Genomic DNA, 16,944 nt, shown 5'->3' with positions numbered 1-16,944 from the left:
GGAAGGATGGATGAGCTCAAAATGGGGAAAATGGGGGATTTGAATTTGGCGGTGAGAGAGCCGCCCCTATATACGGTGGCAAAATTTGGAGCGTGGTGACCGAATTCATCCCGCCGAGATTTCATCATCCCACGGTGGCTCCCGCACCCCCCCCCCCCTCCCCCAGCCCACCCCCATGCGAGCCAAGGGGAGCTCAGTCAACGAAACACGCCCATATTATTTCAACCCCAATATTGTGAAGTAGTCATATTATCTTCTCTCTATAAAAATGAAATAAATACTGGAAATAATTCAAATAAATATAAGATGGAATTGATAAAGTTTGTTCAACTAAGATTTATAATTTAGACAGTCATATTAGTCCACTCATGTATTATGTTTTGAGAATAGTTGAGAAAATTTTATCAAGTCCTCAAAAGTTTTAAATTTTCTGAGAAATTTTAAGAATTGCTAGCAAGTCAGACATATTAATTTAACATACCAAAATTCTGAAATTTTTGGGATGTTACACTAATAGTGTGAAACCTTTCACATCTTATCTTTAAAATGTTGTTGCTAGAGGAATAAAATATTTTGTTGTTCAGAGAAAAAACGAGATATATTGATGAAGTACAAACCTCACCGAGTTATAACTTAATAAGTGCATCTGGGTAAAACATCACAGCAGTAGAAAGGCTAAAATAAACACAAAATGCAAGAATGAACTTTGCTATCCTGTTGTTTTATAGAGGAGATAAACTATACACATGACAAACAAAACATCCGGAAGAGTGGTGGGATTATTCACTTTCATATTCATCTTCGTCTCCAAACGAGAAGACCGAAGCATCGGCAGCGATGGCCTTGAACTCGCTCATGCTGGATGATTCCACGGCAGTGGGTTGTGTTGTGGTAGAGTTGTTCTTGCTACTAGCTTCAGTTTTCAGAGTACCAGCATCAGGTGCCCTTGCATTTCCTTGCTCGATGGATATAGTGACTTTTTCAATACAACTAGAAGCAGCAGATGCCTCCTTTTGTGCAACACATGTTTCAGAACCTTTTGCTGCATTTGATGTACCTTGACCACTGCTGGAGACCTTCTCCTTCTTCCCCTTGGAAGATCCATCTTCTGCTTCATTGTCAGAAAAAACATCATCCTTATCATCGCCTCCAGCTTCTTTGTTGGCATGCACAGCATAATTTTCTTTGGCGCTGGTGCTCGTGGAGGAATCGGCATCAGATTTGTTATCAGCAGCTTGGTCAGCTACTTGTTGTTTTGGTGGTTCTGAACCATCATAATCTACCAGGACAACCTCGACCTGGAACCCAGGTGACGGCAATTTTCTCTGGATGACATAATTATAGTCATTCAGTCTGAACAAAGAGCAACATGGTAACCTCTAGATAATATAAACACCATCAGCGCAATGCAATTTCTTCACTTACTAGTAATAACCCATTTCCATCCACAATGATAAAACAAAATGTAACAAGTTGCTACAACAACTACAGGGCCTACCTTGCAACTACACAAGGCAACCCATGAAACATAACTGGCAGGTCAAATTAAATTCCAATAAAAATAAACAATAAGAATGGATATTTAGCGCTGCATCTTGTGGACTACTTCGATATAAGGTCTTGAAAGATAAATCCATACGAATAAATAAGCAATGACACATAAATTACCTTGTCAAAATCATCAAAGTCGGTTGGATTCAATGTCACTCTGTTCTCCATCATAGTTGTATTTAGCCAACTGAAAAGCACAGGTGAAGAGTACAATAGAATTGAGACTAATTATTTTCCAGTTTCTTATGTATAAGCTTTTGATGGCATCCAATATAAATGTTACGTGGATTTAAATCTCTGCAACTCGCAACCACTACCAATAAAAGTAAATTGTACTCATTAGCAAGATATTTCTGTGAAGGAATGACGTCGTTAGGAAATGGAGCTCACCAGTAGAAATCTCCCTGTCGATCGTGAAATTCAATCTTGAAATCAGCAGCTACCTCTGCTAATCCAGGCTCCCCAGGCAATGCAAAAACCATAATTCCCTTCTTTGGTGCACTAAACCAGAAATCTTCTGGCTGAAATCAGGTTGAAAACTTATGTTTTCATGTGAGATCGGAGGAATGACTCCACACATTTGGAGAAAAGAAAGAATAGATCAAATGATGAGTCAAATGCATAAATTATTAGAACTAGCTTCCCTAGGTCATATCATAGATCTACCAAGACCAGTGAAATAAGAGAATTTGAAATATCGTTTGATGTTTTTGGTACTTTGCTTTAGGGGAAACAGCAAAGAATACTGGTATGATAAAGTCTGAAATGAAGAAAAAAGGACAAGTAAAGCAAAAACAAAATAAGCTAGCGACCACACAAATCCCAAATATAATTTCTTTATAGCATTGCTCTTGTGTTAGTTTCAGTAATGTAAAATTCAGAATAACGTCAATTACAACTTGCATATGATTTTCCTGACAAATAAGGGTAAGATCGGGAAATCTAACAAAACAATACCCGATTAGTGTAATATTCATTGCATTCCAGAAGAATTGTGATTTTTTCATCATGAGAGAGGTCTTGGATAAGATAGAAAAATCATGATTTGTGATCTCAAAGTAATACAGTTTCTGACACCAGTTGGATTAAAATCTATGCTAACTCGGTATTCAGATATGGTTGGCCTTAGTGCAAAGTCTCAAATGTTTTGGTTTAGTAAATCATATTCTGCTTTGGGGCACCCTTGCACCAACATAATTTTTTTCTACTATGCGCACTACAGAACTGAGAACAACGCTGACATACAATTGCACTTACAAAATGTTTCTTTGTTATCTGTATCTACAGAGGAAAATGGGGACCAATGCCATGTTTTGCCTTGAAACTGTTATGTAAGGTATATTGCACTATTGGTCTTCAATATGTTGGCCACCTGCGACTGCTTCGAGCTATAGGTGATGGAGAAAAACTACCACATTTGGGCTTTAACAGGTCCTCTTTTCGTTTTTTTAAATCTCTACGAATTCTCAGACAAGAGGTCACAAATAGCGCTGATTCCCATTTTATCACGTTTTGTCAGCTTTCCTGGCCTGTAGGGCCCATTTGCCAGGGCTGGCATGGCTACACAAATGGTTACTACGAGTCTACGATGACGTGGATATAGTGCCCCACCTGTTAGTCTCTCTCTATTCTCTTCATCCTGCTGGTCTTCTTTGTTCGGCGGAATGCAGTGAACGCATGGTAAGGCACGGGCTGGGGGAAATGTCGACAGTTCGCGATCCAGCAGTAGTCGCCATTGACCGCAAAACGCAGTGCGCTCAGGGCGGACGGGCTCGGAACCAGGGAGAAAGCGGCTAACGATGGCTGGGGACCTCCAAGCTCCGGCCATGACAGGACTACGGGGAGCTGTCTCTGCAGTACGCTCAGGCTCAAACAGAATGTTCACATCGGCTTAGTAGGTGGCTATTAATGCTCCTCGTGCAAGGAATCAGGCGAGGATGGCTTGATTAGCTCGCCACGGTAACAAATTCACCAGCGACGATTTCGACCGAGGCAGGAGGCCTCCAAGGTTCAATTTCTTGCCACAGGAGACAGTGGCAGTCCACCCACTGCCAGAAGAACTACTGAGCCGCCTTTCTCGTCGAGGTGGTCCTCGTCGGGGTCAAGCCGCTGCTGCCACTCCACCTGCATGAAGAACCGAAACTCCTCAGACGGAAGGTACACCGAGGCAAAGGAGAGGATAGCGTCGAGGTGGAGGAGAGGACAGAAGCAATCTCCTCGGAAAGGCAATGGTTGGGCCATGTGGTGGCCTGGTGGGTCAGGGCCACCGAGGAAGTATATCGTTGCCGCCGAGTCCAATGTCACGGAGGGCGCACCCGCAGAAAACGCCCCACAGTGGCACAGGAAGCAGTAGGCGACGCCCGCCGCCTCAGTTCTCTCTCTAGATAGGAAAGGGGCAGCACGGGAGGAGGGGTGGCAACAGCAGAGGGTTGCGGAATTCGGGTTGAGAGAGAGAGAAGAGGAAGGAGAAGAGAGAGAAGGAAAGAAAATGAGGCTAACATGTGGGTACCACGTCCATGTCATCTCGTCCGCATGTGATGCCAACTCAGTACCTACAAATGAGATTTGAAAACAAAACGAAAAGAGGTACTAACCAGTTAACCTAGCCACACATGTGGTAGTTTGTTGTAATTTACTTGGTAGTTTCTTCTAATTTACTCAAATGATGGAACTGGTCCAACAGAGATTCTTGTATTTAGCATTGGTACATAATAGCAGTTGTCGGGTATGTGATTTCCACTACCAGCATACAAAAGCAAAGTAGACAGAATCCATAATATGAACAACCCACGCAAACATTTGTGATACCAAACTGATAATTTTCTGAGATTGTAAAAACATAAATAGAGAAAACCATACGAAGTTAGCAGAAAGCTAGAAACTACTCAACACAAACAAGAACGGTTTACTAATAAACACGACACAATAATGGTTTATTGATGAATGGCATACCATTAGTTCTTTTGTTCTTGGATGCTTCTTCGTAGTAAAAAGAACACCTGCATAATAGGCTTATTGTTCAATGCAGGAGAAACCCTTAAAACACAAAGCTATTCATCTATGAATTATGATATGAGATGAATATTTCAAGTAGTGCAATTTAACATGCAAGATACCATTGTGATTAGAGACAGTAATTGATGGTCGGATCCAATAGGGGCACCTATGAAGGCGAAATCCCCTAAGCATGCACCTGGAGAGTAGACTGACACATGCTTAATTACTAATGTACAAGATACATGATGATCACACAACATCATGGAGGAAACTGGGTGAGCACCTGCGGGGTGGCTGATTCTCACCATTGTAGTGAGTTAAGATGCGCTCGAAGTACTTCACATATCTCTATAATTTTTTTCAGCACATTAAGAATAATACACTGCACAAGTTATATACATAAATTGAAATATTTTGAGGGTTACTCACTATCTGACTTGGAAGAATAAGCCCTTTTCCATCTACACATCTTTTCTGATTGTAGTATTCAATGGACTCCTCTGCCGTAGGAAAGAACTGTCCATACATATGATACACAAGCTTCCAATCTTCAATACAATTTGGCAAAAATAATGGAATGGCTTACTGTAGTTAGTAGTAAATGCAAGTACCAATTTTACCTTCAGGTATACAAGAAGGCTGGAGATCATCAACCCTGTCCTTGCCTTTCCAGCTTTGCAATGGACAACCACTACATTTTCTATGTCCTCCTTCAACCATGAGTATGCACTTTGGCAAAATGATATGACAAGTTGTATCGGAGGGCAATTATGATCATCAAAAGGGAAGCATGCGACCTGAAATATGCACATTAAATTTGAATATCCAATAAAACTGATTGTTGCATTATCAAAACTGTGTGAAGGAAACTGAAGCAGCTGATGGGAAAGGTTTATAAGTCAATGGATTCCCAGTTAAGTAAATCAGTTTTCGGTGGGTGACAGAACAAGGACATAAGTTTGTAAGCTGCCCATACCTTTCCCTCAAACAGAGATGCATCATACAGCCTTTCTGAGCAGAGGTTGTACACCTTATATTTCCCCTGTAACATAATTATTATTATTATTATAGAGGTTAAAAGGCATAGCTAGTTCAAGTAATAACTAACTGTATTTTGTAAGTGATGTAAAAAAATATCAACTGGCGAATGTAAGTCTTGATTCAAGTGGCTACAATAATGAAATCTGACCCCCAATGAAGTTTAATCGGATCTACCCCCTCCGTCCTATAAAGTTTGTCTAAGATTTGTCAAATTTTGGATGTATCTAGATGTGTGCCAAAAATGCATAGAAATAAAATATCATGGGTGTGGCATAATTATCACACTCATGAAAATGCAAAAGCATACATGTACGAATGATCAGATGGTGTTCATCGTCTTATGAAAGATATGCATCGTTACAAAGGATGACAAAGCTAACCTGCACATTCATCATCATAATAGAAACAATTAAACCTCTACATTTTAAAATATTTAGTGTGAATAGGTTGTCAACTGTTCCGGCACTAGTAAATGTTTTCCAGAGGTTAATTCCCGTTTCATATTCAGAGGGCGCACCTATACCAAAGGAAACTGCTTCTTTTTGCGAGAAAGAAAAACTGACTCACGTTATTAAGTTAATGCAGCATGAAGCATAAACAAGAGGAAATAAGATAAATATGTGTAAGCCACTCTTAACAACTTAACGTGAATTGTCCATGTAGCATACAGGTTAACAAACTTAACAGAGAGCAAAACTACCTTGTGATGCATTTCAAAAAACCTGATGACTTCCTCCATGTGGTTACGGTAGAAGCCCTGAAACAGAGGCATTAATGTGTTTCCTTCTAGACACAACGTATAAGCAAACTCTGGAGTCTCTTTAGGACACTGACCTCAAAATATCCAAAAAAACCAGAGCTCAAATCACCGGCAGGAAAACCCATAGCAATTATGTTCTCTGTAATATATGTCATATCTAAATCAAAACCGCCTTCCTGTTATAAGTAAGGGAACCATGTCAACATCTTTTGTTTTCGTGTTAGATCCACAAGATATAGTCTACTAATTGACCATCCTACCATTTTTACATAGTTTCTAGGTGTCGAAGGCAATAATTAACTTTCAAGGATCGAAAGATAATCACATAGGTCATTATTTCCAAATAGGTAAACTCTGCATACAGCATTCTCCATTGCCTTGTTATTATTACATCAAAGTAACAGAGGACTGATAAAATACTATGATAAGGGATGGCAGTGCCTAGCTAGAAACACAAACAAACCTTCTTTTGATTAAAATGACAGATGTGAGAAGATGCATGCTATATGAACACACTTATTCATGTCTAACTCCTCAAGTTGTAACTGGAAGAAGACATTTTCCACGAGAATGTTCACATCATTCAACATAAGTCAGAAAGGATCAGTGGAGAAAAATTAGCACAGACATATGTACCTGATATCGTCTTTTATTCTGTGAGACCATGTGGCGAGCCTTAATTTGCACTGCCTTAACAGCATTCTTAGATGAATCCACAATGCCTTTTGTCAAGGAACCAAAAACACCAGTTTGTGCCGTTGTTGAGGTCATGCTTCCTACAGCACTCTCATCTTGCTGTGGATCTTTCGGCGATGAGCGCAATCCAAGGCCACTAGTGAGACGGGACAAGGTATTTTTTCCTGTTGGTGATTCTTGACCTGAAGAAGGCTGGGGAATTTTCAGGTTTTTAGCCCAGGAAGATAAATTAGATGTAGAAAACATGGAGAATGGTGCCTCGAGGCCTGCAGCATCTTGCGTGGTAGCAGAAGTCGGAGCAGCAGCAGCAGCAGATGAAGGGACTACAGGATTTATACTGGCAATCTGAGTTGCAGAATCATTTGAAGTAGCACGAGGAACCTGATAGGCAGTAGTAACAGCAGGAGGTGGAGTTGAAACTTGGTTATCCACAGGACTAGCAGGTGGCAAGAGAGATGAGTTGATTTGTTTTTCTTCCATGATTGACTAAAAGACTTTATTAATCTCAGATGATAGAACCACAAGCAACATCTGCAAGACCATCATAAATGGTTATAAGATTGTTCATTCAGCAGTAGAAAAGGAGACTCTGAAGCAATGTATACCTCGCTGCATAAATAAACTACGAGAAGTGTGGATAAATTTGTAAGACTTGTCCTCAACTGCTAATTGCATATAATTTATTTACGCGGAATTTGATTGGATAACTAAATTCCTTAATTCTTAACAAATGCAAAGTTTCTCATTTTGAGCAACATGTTATGTTACATCGACACTTCAATTAAACAAGTATCGTTTCACACATTTGCAGAACCAATAAGAGGTCAAGAACCTTGTATGACAATTTGGAGTAATTGTCGGCTTATCACCTATTACTTGTAGTACTAGGGAATTATAGATCTCTAATTAAATTCCATTTTTCCAATGCTCGAAAACACAGGAATACATAAATTAGCAGTTCAAGGTGCGACTGTCATTTAATGTGTCCGTATGAGTGGGGTTAAGCTTCCAGCTGTTGATATCCTAAAACAATCACATGAACAAGGAATGCAACATCAGCCACCGCGGAAGCTGAGACACGTAGCTGACAAGAATCTTTAAGCCCAACAAGTAACAACAAATTCCCGAGGAGCTCGGCCGAACTATGCTTGAAAGAATCTGTACTGGATGGGATCTCTCGAGTCGGCTACAGAAACAAGAACTTGTAGTACTATAAGATGAGAGGCGGGCCGCGGGGGATGGGACCTGGCCTTACCAGTAAGGTCTGGATCTGGTGTTGTATCTCCCTTCCGGGTTTGGCGAGTCGGCGCCGGCCGCTGGCAGCTTGACGAGGGGGGAGCCGAGATGGGAGAGATGGGGATCGCGGGCGGGTTTCGGGCGGAGAAGAAGGGCACGACCCTGGAGTGGTTCAGAGGAGTTAAAATAGAGGGGCGTGCTGCTGAGCGTCCCCCGGGATACCGCGCCATTTACAGAAAACAACCATTTAATAAGAATTGCACGAAATGACTCTCCGGTCAGACTATTTTACGCTTCTAACCCTTTTGTGTAGCTCGGTATGGCGTCCTTCACAAGGGCGTCACACCCTTCTGTGTGGCTCCCTTCGCAAGAGCGCCACACATTCTGTCATATGTGGCGGCTCGAGCATGTCATCCGACAATGTGTGGCGTCGCTCCCACGGGCGCCAAATAGACAGATGTGACGCTCTTGCGAAGGACGCCACACAAAAGGGTTAGAAGCGTGAAATAGTTTGGTCGGAAGATCATTTCGTGCTTTATTTTCTACAAAGGGTTATTAATGTGTAAATCGCTCCCGATCCCTGGGTCGGCAGCCGTCGATCGATCCATTGGATCCTAACGAAGTCGAGTCCAGCATCAGTCACCTCTTCCGCACAAAATATAATTGGGACCCACCCACGTGAGCCCCCAACAATTCATTTCTTCCTTCTTAGCCACCACTCTCTTTCCTACGACACCTTCGAGAGCGTCGCCCTCGAAAAACCTCCGGCGACGTACTCCGATGAGGCTCCCCTAGGGAAGAAATGATCGCAGCACCTCCGTCCCACCTGCCACCACCCCTCCACCCCCCTTGGAAGCACCTCTCTCGCATGTCGCAACACCTATGGCCAGTGGCGGAGCTTGAAAAAAATTCTTGGGCGGACCAGGCTTGAAGAAACACCAAATAATTGTTATGAGATATCCCCACTTCTTCAATAGATATTAGTCATTGATCAAATCTTTTCGTTTCATAGGTTACAAAATCAGCAGATGAATACATATATCTAATATCATGATGCATCAAAAGAAGCTACACAAAAATAAGCATACATATCCCTTTTTCTTTTCAATATAAAACTTGTGAGTGACCTTTCCTATTGTTGTTGGATGTTGTAATTTACAAAATTGAAGAAGAAATTCCCAATTTAGTGAACACTGAACAACAAATGCTATAAATTGCTATGATATGGGCATGGAGGCCTATGTGGAGCCCAATTTCAGGACTCCACCAACCTAGGTGGTACGCCATCAAGGATTCAGGAGTGACACGCTAGGACGACCTACGCCATGTAATAATTAAGTCTAAGGTTGTGTCATTCATTCTATGTTAGGAAATAATGTAGCCGAGTCATGTCGTGGGCCATCTAGGGTTTTAATAGAGTTCTGTTTGACTTGGGCCTGTCCAAGTCAAACTAGGTTAGGCCCAATAAGGGGGCCGGCCGGCCACTTCTCCCTCTCATATAAGGAGGTGGGGCGGCTAGGGTTAGAGGTAGTTCAAGTTTAGTCTAAAAGTTTAGGGTTTCCCTATAGCGTGTGATCACGTGTATCATCCCTCCGGAGTACGGCGTTGCCGTTATCTATTATATCCGCCGCGAAGGTTCTTGTGTTCATCAAGGATTGTCTAGCTCTTGGTTTGAGGCGTATCGTTCATCGATCCGTTGCTTGCTGGATTCGTTCCCTCTTCTCCAGGCTGCGTTCATCGCGTTGTTGGGAGGATTCTCTACCCCAGGTTCTTGCTGTGAAAGATCGGGCATCAACTAGGAGGATCCACTGGGTTCCTCCCACATCATGTGGTATCAGAGCTCTAGGTTGCTCACGGCGAGGTGTTGTTGATCGATCTCTTTGATCGGTTTGCATCGGAGAAGTTTGGCTCTAAGATCGGAGGAGTTTGGCTTTCGGTCGAAGGAGTTTGGTTGGAGGAAGTTTGGCATTGTTTGGTGGAGTTTGGAGGTCATCCATGGCTGTTTCGGAGGTCAAAATCGCGAAAAATCGCGACCAGAATCGGGAAGAAGACGAAATTTCGCGACCTGCCCGAAAAATCCGGTCTGAAATCCGGTCGACCGGGCCAGTGACCGGGCTGCCTGGCGTAGAACCCGGTCAACCGGGCGCCCAACCGGGAAGTTCGCAAATTCGCCGATTTCCGGTTTGGCCCCGTGACGAGGCAGCCGATCCGGTTGGCGACCGGTCAACCGGGCCGGAGACCGGGCAGGCCGGTCTCGGAGGCCGGTCCAACCGGGCCCCGGGCCGGGACGGCTCGGGCTCGCTGCGGCTTTTCCTCCGGCGGTTTCTCCCATGCATCGCGGTTGCTTCTTCGGCAATATTAGCTACTGCTGCTCTTGTTTCTCCGGCGATGCTCCTTTATGCTACTACTGTTGATGCTTCATTTGGAGACGATGTGCGTGGCATACGGTGTTCACGTGGCACGAAATCCGGTGATGTTTTCAATGATTACCTTGATATCCGCCGTTGGGAGGACGTACCGCATTCTATGTCAGGACTACAGTGGTATTTACGTCGTTCCGCAACAATTGAGCAGTACGAGGATTGGGAGAAGTACATGGAGTTGGGTTTCCAACGATGTCGTCGCTACAAAGGGAAGTTCACTGGGTATGATGCTTGTCTTCTAGCTCACAGGCGTCTGGATGCCGAGTTGGACATATATTGGTATGATGTCGTTGATAGAGGCGAGTATGCTTATACTTGGGTGGACTTCAATAATTTTCTTCGTGGTGGTTTCGGGTTACCATTGAAGGATCGTAAGAAGTCATCCGGAGTCGGGCATGCATTGAAGTCAGTGGACAAGTGCATAGTTACTCGCTCGCGAGATTAGTCCACTACCAACAATCACCGAGGACAAGGTGATATCTTCGAAGAGCGGAAACCCGGCTCGATACCAAGAGCACTCCCGTGATCGTGGAGGATGATGTACCATTGAGCGGGCTGAATATGCAACTCAAGAAGGTACAAGATGATGCTTGCAAGACAGTTGACAAGGTTCAGCGATGGAGTTTGTTTCAGACTCAGTGTTTTATCAAGGGCAAGGCTTGCAAGTTGATGATTGATGGAGGAAGCTGTACTAATGGCATTAGCAAGGCGATGGTGGCAGCATTGGGGTTGTCTACATGGCGTCTTCCTGAACCTAAACGTCTTGAGTGGTTGAATAGCTGTGGTATGTCGAAGATTACTCACAAGGTGCGTGTGCCATTTACAGTTGGTGATTATGTTGATGAGATCGATTGTGATGTGTTGCCATTGGAGGTGTGTGGATTGCTACTTGGGCGTCCTTGGCAGTATGATCGCAATGTGACACATGCTGGGCGAGCAAATACCTATTCGTTTATGTATGGTGGCAAACAGCGGACTTTGAAGCCTATGGGTGATGATCATATCAAGTCCGATGTGGAGTTAGTAGTGCGTAAGGAGAAGTTGCACAAGCCTAAAGTGCAGCTAGCGGTGCATGATGTTCCGAGCATTGATGTTGGTAATGTTTCAGCCAAGCCTGTAGATGACAAGCCAGTTCTTGTTGGTGACAAGCTGGATGAAGCTACACTTGTTGTTGATGTGGATGTTGCAGCATGTGCTACAGTTCCAGTTTGTATTGATGCTAGTATGCGGATCGATGATGTTTGTGCTGATGATGTTCCAGTACATATGGCGCAGATGCGCGTGGGAGGAGTGGGAGGTGAGAAGGCTCGAGAAACCAGTGTTGATGGGGTTTCCGCCCGGTGCCAGGGCCGGCCGACCGGCTCCAGGACCGGCCGGGCCGGTCAACCGTCCGGTCAACTGGCGCCTAGACCGGCTGTGGCGCAGCGTGTTAGTGGAGACAGTGGGCAGCGGCACTACCGTGCTAGGAGTACTTGCGATCCAGTTTTCCGCGACACCGCGGATGCATCGAGGCAAGGATGGATGTGTGAGACATTTATGTGGCCCAGGCATTACACATCTTATGCAGGGTCATGTTCAGCGACACAGGGTTCCATCAAGACCTCAGAAGAAGAAAGAATTGGCGCTAAAGTCCAAGCTCGTGTGGAGAAGAAAGGAGGCGCCAAGTGTTGTATCAAGTCAAGAAGGCCGCGAGGGAGGATGTGGTGTGGAAGGCAAGCAAGACTTGAGGACGGCGAGGACGTGTCATGTTCATATCACGTCACCTTTTCCAGAAGACCTTCACGCGTTGGGGACAACGCTTCTTGAAGGAGGGGAGGATGATATGGGCATGGAGGCCTATGTGGAGCCCAATTTCAGGACTCCACCAACCTAGGTGGTACGCCATCAAGGATTCAGGAGTGTGTTGACGTCAGAAACCCCCTGGCGGGCAGAGACGGGCAACACCGTAGAGCCGGGAACAACTAGGGCTGCGGCTGGCCCCAGTCCCTCAGAGCGACGGCCCGCAAAGCCTCCTGGTCGCACGCGCCGATGTTTATCACAAGGGCGTGCCACCGACCTATACCCGGTCGGGAAGGTGTGGATGATGCCTCGCTTAGTTTCTGCAGGGCACACACGTAAACATTAAATACGAGCCTCGATCGGCTCTCGGGTTATCCCGTGAATCGGCTCAAAGAGCCGATCCACCCATGATTCGAGACGAGGTGTCCGAATATATGGTGGTCCTGCTTGATCAAGGTAAAGCTAATGAGATCTACGACGATTTAGGGTTTTCACCGCATAATCGGATCATCCTACTCGGGATTGGGCCTCGCGCTCGCGCACGGTGACCATAAGCCGATCCTAGACAGGGCCTAAAAACCAACACGAGGTTGATCCCCGGAACATCCGTTCTAGGACTAGCAAACGCCACCCTACACGCCGCTGGATCCTCCAGACCCTTGTAAGGCCTAACTATTGCAGATGTTAAACTAATCCTTGATGAACAAGGAGCAATCGTAACGGATCAGATCTACTAAACTATGATCAAGCGGGGTGCCGCCCCTACACCTAAGATAGATGTAAGGGCGGCTAGACATGCAAGGGTTGCACTACGAAAGCATGTAACATGAAGAACAATGCTAACCCTAACATGTCTAAGATAACTACGTTGCTCGCCATCAAAAAGGCTTCGATACGAGCAACGCATGAACAACGTAGGCAGGCTTGTGCTGCCTAGATCGCAAGATGCGATCTAGGCAGCATGATGCTTACGGTAGAAACCCTCGAGACGAAGGAGTTGGCGATGCGCCGAGATTTGTTTGTGGTTGAACGTTGGTTGTTGTTTATTCCATAAACCCTAGATACATATTTATAGTCCAGCGGACTTTCTAATGTGGGCGTGCACCAAACCGTGCACGAGTAAGATTCTAACTTCTAAACTAAGATGCGATCTAATATGTTACAGATACACGGGCAATTAAGCCCAACTTGGTATAAAAGGCCGATTCACGTATTACTTCTATATATATATTCTTCACGTCCATCTTGATCGCGGCCCACCTCTGACTCGGGTCAAATTACTGGTGATAACACATGCCCCCCTGGTTTTGGAAATGACATTTCCAAAATCATTACGCTTTCTTTCGTCGGGTCATGTCGTGGCGGAAGCGGAGGCTGCCGAGAATCCCCATCATGATGCCTTGCCCCTTCCACTTCTCCACGTGGCCGTAAAATTTTCCTATTGGGCAACATCTCCTCGGAAGCTGCTGTGGCATTGAATCTCTCTCATATCCCCTTTATTTAACCGTTCTAAACAGCTTGCGTCTCCTTCGTCCTCCTCGCATTAGCACCAAAAACCCTCTGTGCCGCCATGTCTTCTTCCTCTTCCTCCGAAGTTTTCCTACGGGTCCGACTCCTCCCGCGAGACGCCGCCGGAAATTCGTGCCCGGAAGAGCTGGGACGAGGAGAGCCATGCCTCCTCCATTTGGTCCGAGGACGACAAGTCCTTGACCGGCGGGGATGAAGATCTTCGGTTCCTTGCCGATGGGAAGCTCGGAGCCCAAAAGCGAGGACGACCAGTTCTCCTGGGACGGCTGCCCCACCTGCGAAGAAGAGGGAGAAGAAGACGACGACGACGACGACTCCCTCGAGGGCTACCCGCCGGCGAAGCGCCTCCGCATGTGGTGGGACGACGACAGCAGCGACGACGAAGACGGGGATGAAGCCCCGTGGAGGGCTACGGGAGTAGCGACGAGGAGCCCATCGGCAGCGGTGCCGATGAGAGTTCCGAGGATGACGATGAGGGCGGTGATGGCCCGTAGATTAGGATCTAATAGTATAGGCCTAGCGGTAGTAGATTGGTCAATAGACCCTTCTTTTGTTCTTCCCTCCTTGAGCAATCGGCTCCCCATTGTAAGAAATCCCAATACTAATGAAGAATTCCCTTAGCTTGATTTCGCCGATTTCTTTCATGCTTGAGTTTGTCGATCGTTGGCCTAATCCATGCTTAGTGACCGATGGTAACGCATCGGTTTCATGATAATCTGCGAGACGAGGCCAATTTAGCCATCCCTCCAAGCTAGGCTGGCTTCGCCAGATGACGATGACACAGCCGATCTTAGTAAGCTGGCGACTTGATCTTTGAGCGAGGCGACTTCAAAAGAGCCCTGGAACCGCCTTGGATGCTCAAGCCGATGACTGCCGTAACGAACACCGCTCTCCAAACCGAGTTGTGTCGCGAGGGCTAGCCGATTCCAACCAAATCGGCTCCCCGAAGCAACGACCTTTAGGGCGAACTGCCCCCCGAGCCTTAATGAAGGCGAATCAGCCACATGTGCCGACATTAGCCTTAACTCATGACGTAGCCCCAAGCAGAGAACCTTCAAGGTGAGCTGCCACCCGAGCTTCTTCAGTTCTTCCTGTGCCTTGCCAGTTAGATCGGCTCCTTTCCTTTGGTAGATCTGATGCGATCCATCCTTGACCTGATCTGCACGTCCAGGCTGCTCTTGGTCTTGTCCTTGAAGAGAGGATCCGAGCTCTTAAGCTACTCCATTAAGGAGTTCTTTCATTAAAACCCTCTTCGTGCTCCATTGACCCGCTGACCGTGAAAGTTATTACTCTTGAGTCGATGGCCACGCATCGGCTTCCATATCCTTAAGTCGATGTCTGCTGCATCGGCTGTGCTCGAAAATTTTCGAATTTTCAGAATTTTTTTTTTTTTTACGGCCGACCTGTGCATCGGCCCCCATACTCCAATACCCATCACCAAAGATGAGATGGGATAATTCTACTGCATATCCTCGTGTTCTATCCACCTGGGTGCCCCCCCGAGCCGATTCTGTCAAGAGAATTGATGGTATCGGCTCTGTTGGATAACATGTTGAACCCAAGCAGAACGGTGGGTGAGGATAATTTTGGCCGATTGCTGGAATCGGCCTCCACGTTGCTTGCTCGGTGAAGGTTTTGTAAATTCCTTTCACAAATTTTTGGGGCCGATCACAAGGATCAGCCTCGCCATGTTTGCTCATTGACATGTTCTTGCTACTCGTTCGAGTCGGTAGACAGAACCAGCCCAAACTCCGACTTTATCATGTTGGTGCGCTTGCTGTCGTCCACCTTGGATGTATCGTGTAACCGTGGAGCACTGAGCTTCGTCGGAAGAACGAGCACCATGTTTGTGCCGGCCGATGTTTCATCATCGGCTTTCCTTTGCTTGGGGCGCCACTCCATTTTCCGTGGACGACCCTCTTCATCCGGGGTTCGCCGAACCTTTGCGGCCGGATCAGGCCTTGCCTTCCTCAATGTATGCAAGTACAACCTCTCGGCTTCTTCCAGGCCGCGCAATCGTTGAACCCTGCGTTTCTGGGAACGGCTGAGTCCATCAGGGCACCACCTTGGCCGGTGATACCTGTCTTCTTCTTCTCCCTCGTCTTCTGAATCTTCGAGATCCTTCAAGTGAGGGGACTCGGCTCGTTTGCTCTGCGGCGGGAGAGGTCCTAAGCGCTCGAACACGGACACGCCTGGCTGCCTCCTTCTTCTTCCGGTTGCATTCGGGCAATTGCCGATTGTTGGCAATCGGCTCATTCCTGAATCCCGAGCGGTGCTGAAGAAAGGACAATCCCGGTGCCTGTCCTCGTCGTCTCGCTCCCTTGCCTTTCCCTTGGCACAACGCTCGTGCTCCTCCTCATCGCGATTATGCCGACGATGTCTTCGGCTTCTCTAGCCGGACGATCTCTTTCATCATCGTCGGCTGGACCGTCGGTGTTGGTCGTGCTTGACTCACATACTTGTTGAGGAGGTAATCGGAGAGAGGTCGGCGATATCTTATGTTCTTCACTTCTCCCTCCGTTACGTAGCGCTTGCCGTCTTGGCGGAGCCGATCGCGTGGAGCGGCTTCCTCTGTTTCTTTGCTATGAGAGCAGACTTGCCCTCATCTCCATCCTTGCCAGCGTGGTGTCCAAGATCTACCATGTTGATATTGCACGGGAAACCCGGCTGGCACCCTCCATGGCAAGCATACTCCACCATGTTCACGGCGGGAAAGGGGTGCGTGTCGACCTTCATGGCGTATTGGTTGAAAATCAACCGTCCGTTTTCTATCGCCATTTGGATCTGCTGCCGCCACACCACTGCGGTCGTTGGTGGTGTGGGAGAACGTGTTATGCCATTTGCGGTATGGCCTTCCGTTCAGCTCTTGCACCGTGGGGAACTTGTGGCCTTCGGGTACCTTTATATGCTTCTCACGCAAGTAAGAGATCAAAA

At 46.2% G+C, this 16,944-nt stretch overlaps 1 protein-coding gene across 1 annotated transcript; it reads right to left on the bottom strand.

Annotated features, from left to right (window-relative positions):
- Positions 1-599: 599 nt before the first annotated feature.
- On the bottom strand, positions 600-8,480 carry LOC124664128 (phosphatidylinositol 3,4,5-trisphosphate 3-phosphatase and protein-tyrosine-phosphatase PTEN2A-like). The gene is made up of 13 exons (XM_047201715.1): positions 8,301-8,480; positions 6,986-7,576; positions 6,424-6,525; positions 6,290-6,346; positions 5,525-5,590; positions 5,169-5,345; positions 4,978-5,064; positions 4,832-4,896; positions 4,668-4,744; positions 4,504-4,550; positions 1,942-2,072; positions 1,669-1,738; positions 600-1,325 (listed from the first exon to the last, which is right to left on the bottom strand). The coding sequence occupies exons 2-13, from the start codon at positions 7,523-7,525 to the stop codon at positions 780-782; spliced, it is 1,965 nt and encodes a 654-aa protein (XP_047057671.1). The 5' UTR covers positions 7,526-7,576; positions 8,301-8,480; the 3' UTR covers positions 600-779.
- Between the last annotated feature and the right edge of the window lie 8,464 nt (positions 8,481-16,944).

Source organism: Lolium rigidum, chromosome 6, assembly GCF_022539505.1.
Source record: "Lolium rigidum isolate FL_2022 chromosome 6, APGP_CSIRO_Lrig_0.1, whole genome shotgun sequence".
Taxonomy (NCBI): domain Eukaryota; kingdom Viridiplantae; phylum Streptophyta; class Magnoliopsida; order Poales; family Poaceae; genus Lolium; species Lolium rigidum.
Note: the sequence above shows the minus strand (reverse complement) of the source record. Positions and strands in the feature narration are given on the sequence as shown.